Source organism: Penaeus japonicus, unplaced genomic scaffold (assembly GCF_977035675.1).
Source record: "Penaeus japonicus unplaced genomic scaffold, GWHDUDI00000001_assembly GWHDUDI00000037, whole genome shotgun sequence".
Lineage (NCBI taxonomy): Eukaryota > Metazoa > Arthropoda > Malacostraca > Decapoda > Penaeidae > Penaeus > Penaeus japonicus.
In genome coordinates, this window is record NW_028234439.1 from 20,124,561 (window position 1) to 20,127,060 (window position 2,500).

The following is a 2,500-nucleotide window of genomic DNA, read 5'->3' on the forward strand; positions in this document are numbered from 1 at the left end:
GAGGAAGGGAGGGGAAAGGTGGGGTTAAGGAAGAGAAGAGGAGAGGAAGGGAGGAGAAGGGTTTTTTTTTTAGTTTTTTAGATTTTTTTTAGGGTTAAGGTTTTATGGTGTTTTTTATTTTTTTTTGTAAATTTATGTTAGTTAAGGGTTAAGGAAGAGGGGGAGGGGGATACGGAAGAGGGGAAGAGGGGGGGAAGAGGAAGAGGAAGAGGAAGAGGAGGAGATAAAGAAGAGGAGGAGAGGAGAGGAGAGGAGAGGAGAGGAGAGGAGAGGTGGGGATAAGGAAGAGGGGTTAACGAAGAGGGGAAGGAGAGGGGGGGAGGAAGAAGTTCGCGCACGTAAAAAAAAAAACAAAAAAACAACCGAAACGAAAGATCCGGTCGCCTTCTCTGCTTCTCTTCTTCTGCTGCCTCACGACTAGTGTGCCACTAAGGGGAGCGTCCAGCGGTGGGGGTAGGGGGTGGGGGTAGGGGGCATAGGGGCGCCGGGTTACGCTCGCGCCCTTTCACTCTCGCCGCGACGACCTGTTGCGTCATCGCGGTTCTTGCCTCTCGTCTCTCCCTCTCCCTCTTCTTTATCACCCTCTCCCCTTTCTCCCCTTCCCCTGTTCCTTTATTTTATCCTCTCCCCCCCTCTTCTTTATCCCTCTCTCCCTCTTCTTCCCTCCCTTTCCCTATCACTTTCCCTCTTCCTCCCCCTCCCTCTTCTTCCTTCTCCCTCTTCTTCCCTTTCCCTCTCCTTCCCTCTCCCTCTCATTCTCTCCCTTTCCCTATCATTCTCCCTCTTCCTCTCCCTCTTCTTCCCTCTCCCTCTCCCTCTCCCTCTCCCTCTCCCTCTCCCTCTCCCTCTCCCTCTCCCTCCTCCTCCTCCTCCTCCTCCTCCTCCTCCTCCTCGTCCAACACCTTCACCTACCCCCCCATCCTTCTCCCCCCCCCTCCGTCCGTCCTCACTTCCTTCCGTGGGCGTGCGTGGGCGTGTGTGGGCGGAAACCTACACCACCGACCGACCTTCCTTAGGCCTAAACGCGGTCATGACTCCCATGTCGGAGGAGGGGGGGAGGAGGAGGAAGGAGGGGGGGTCCTCTCGCCTCCATCTTCCCTATGGGTACGAAACTGGAGGGGACGGGGAGGGGGAGGGGGAGGGGGAGGGGGGAAGTTGGGGGGGGGGACGCCTCCAGCTGACACGCCTGCGATACAGCATTCACTTTCCGATGAAAGGAGACCTCTTTGGTGAGTGGGTGTGGGCGGGGGGGAGGGGGGGGGCTAATACACATTTCAAATTTTCGAATTTTCCAAAGCGGTTTACAACAATTGCAATATAGTGTTTAAAATGGAAAAAAAAACAATTTAAAAGCTAAGCATATATCTTACGTCATGCATCATACATCATAGGGGAGTTTCAAATTCAAATTTCAAAGTTTTGAAAGAGAGAGAGAAAGAGAAAGAGAAAGAGAAAGAGAGAGAGAGAGAGAGAGAGAGAGAGAGAGAGAGAGAGAGAGAGAGAGAGAGAGAGAGAGAGAGAGAGAGAGAGAGAGAGAGAGAGCAAGAGAAAGAGAAAGAGAAAGAGAAAGAGAAAGAGAAAGAGAAAGAGAAAGAGAAAGAGAAAGAGAAAGAGAAAGAGAAAGAGAAAGAGAAAGAGAAAGAGAAAGAGAAAGAGAGAGAAAGAGAAAGAGAAAGAGAAAGAGAGATATATATAGAGAGAGAGCCACTCCACCCAAGCACAAACAAACTCCACGCAGTCTCTTTCCGTACCTGTTTCCGCGGGTCCTCAATGATGTGCACATTGTTGTTGTGATTGACGCCGCCCTTGCCGTGGGCGGGGTTGGCCGCGGCGACGTCCCTCTTGAAGAACCTCATGACTGCTGACTTCCTGACGTTCTGGGGTTTATGCTCGTCCTTATTAATTAATCCGCCTGCGAACGCATTGCGACTGTCTCACTGTGGTTCTAGGGGGCCGCTCGCTACTACCTTTTCTGCGGTATGTGCGTCGCAACTCTGAACTTATTCTACGGCACTGGAGTTGCTTGTCTTAACCCGGAGTTTGTGTGTATATATGTATCTATATATGTATTTATATCCTCCTCACTTTTTCACTTTCACTGCACTAGCACTACCTGAAAAAAAGAATAGTCCGTTTTTTATTAAGTTTGAAAGCGCAAAGTTCATTTCAATGGGTAAGATATCAGGTTAGAGAGAGAGAGAGAGAGAGAGAGAGAGAGAGAGAGAGAGAGAGAGAGAGAGAGAGAGAGAGAGAGAGAGAGAGAGAGAGAGAGAGAGAGAGAGAGAGAGAGAGAAAGAAGACACAGGTTCACTTGTTCGCCGTTGAAGCATTAGTCATCGGCTGATTACCTGAACACCTGCAGCTCGAGTCCCCACTAACCTACAACCTGTATGAAATACCCCCCCCCCCCCACGGGCCCCTGCACCAGATCTAGTTCCCGCAAATGCCATTACATTAATCAACGTAAATTTTTTAAAAAATGAGAGAAAATCCATATTTC

At 50.0% G+C, this 2,500-nt stretch overlaps 1 protein-coding gene across 2 annotated transcripts in view; it reads right to left on the reverse strand.

Annotated features, from left to right (window-relative positions):
* Positions 1-2,500, reverse strand: part of LOC122263671 (unconventional myosin-Ie) — an 88,966-nt gene that overhangs the window by 65,407 nt on the left and 21,059 nt on the right. For both annotated transcript variants that reach the window (XM_043032248.2, XM_043032249.2), the window contains exon 2: positions 1,752-2,113. In XM_043032248.2, the coding sequence (XP_042888182.2) occupies positions 1,752-1,856 (105 nt within the window). In that variant the 5' untranslated portion in view covers positions 1,857-2,113. The remainder of the gene's footprint in view (positions 1-1,751; positions 2,114-2,500) is intronic.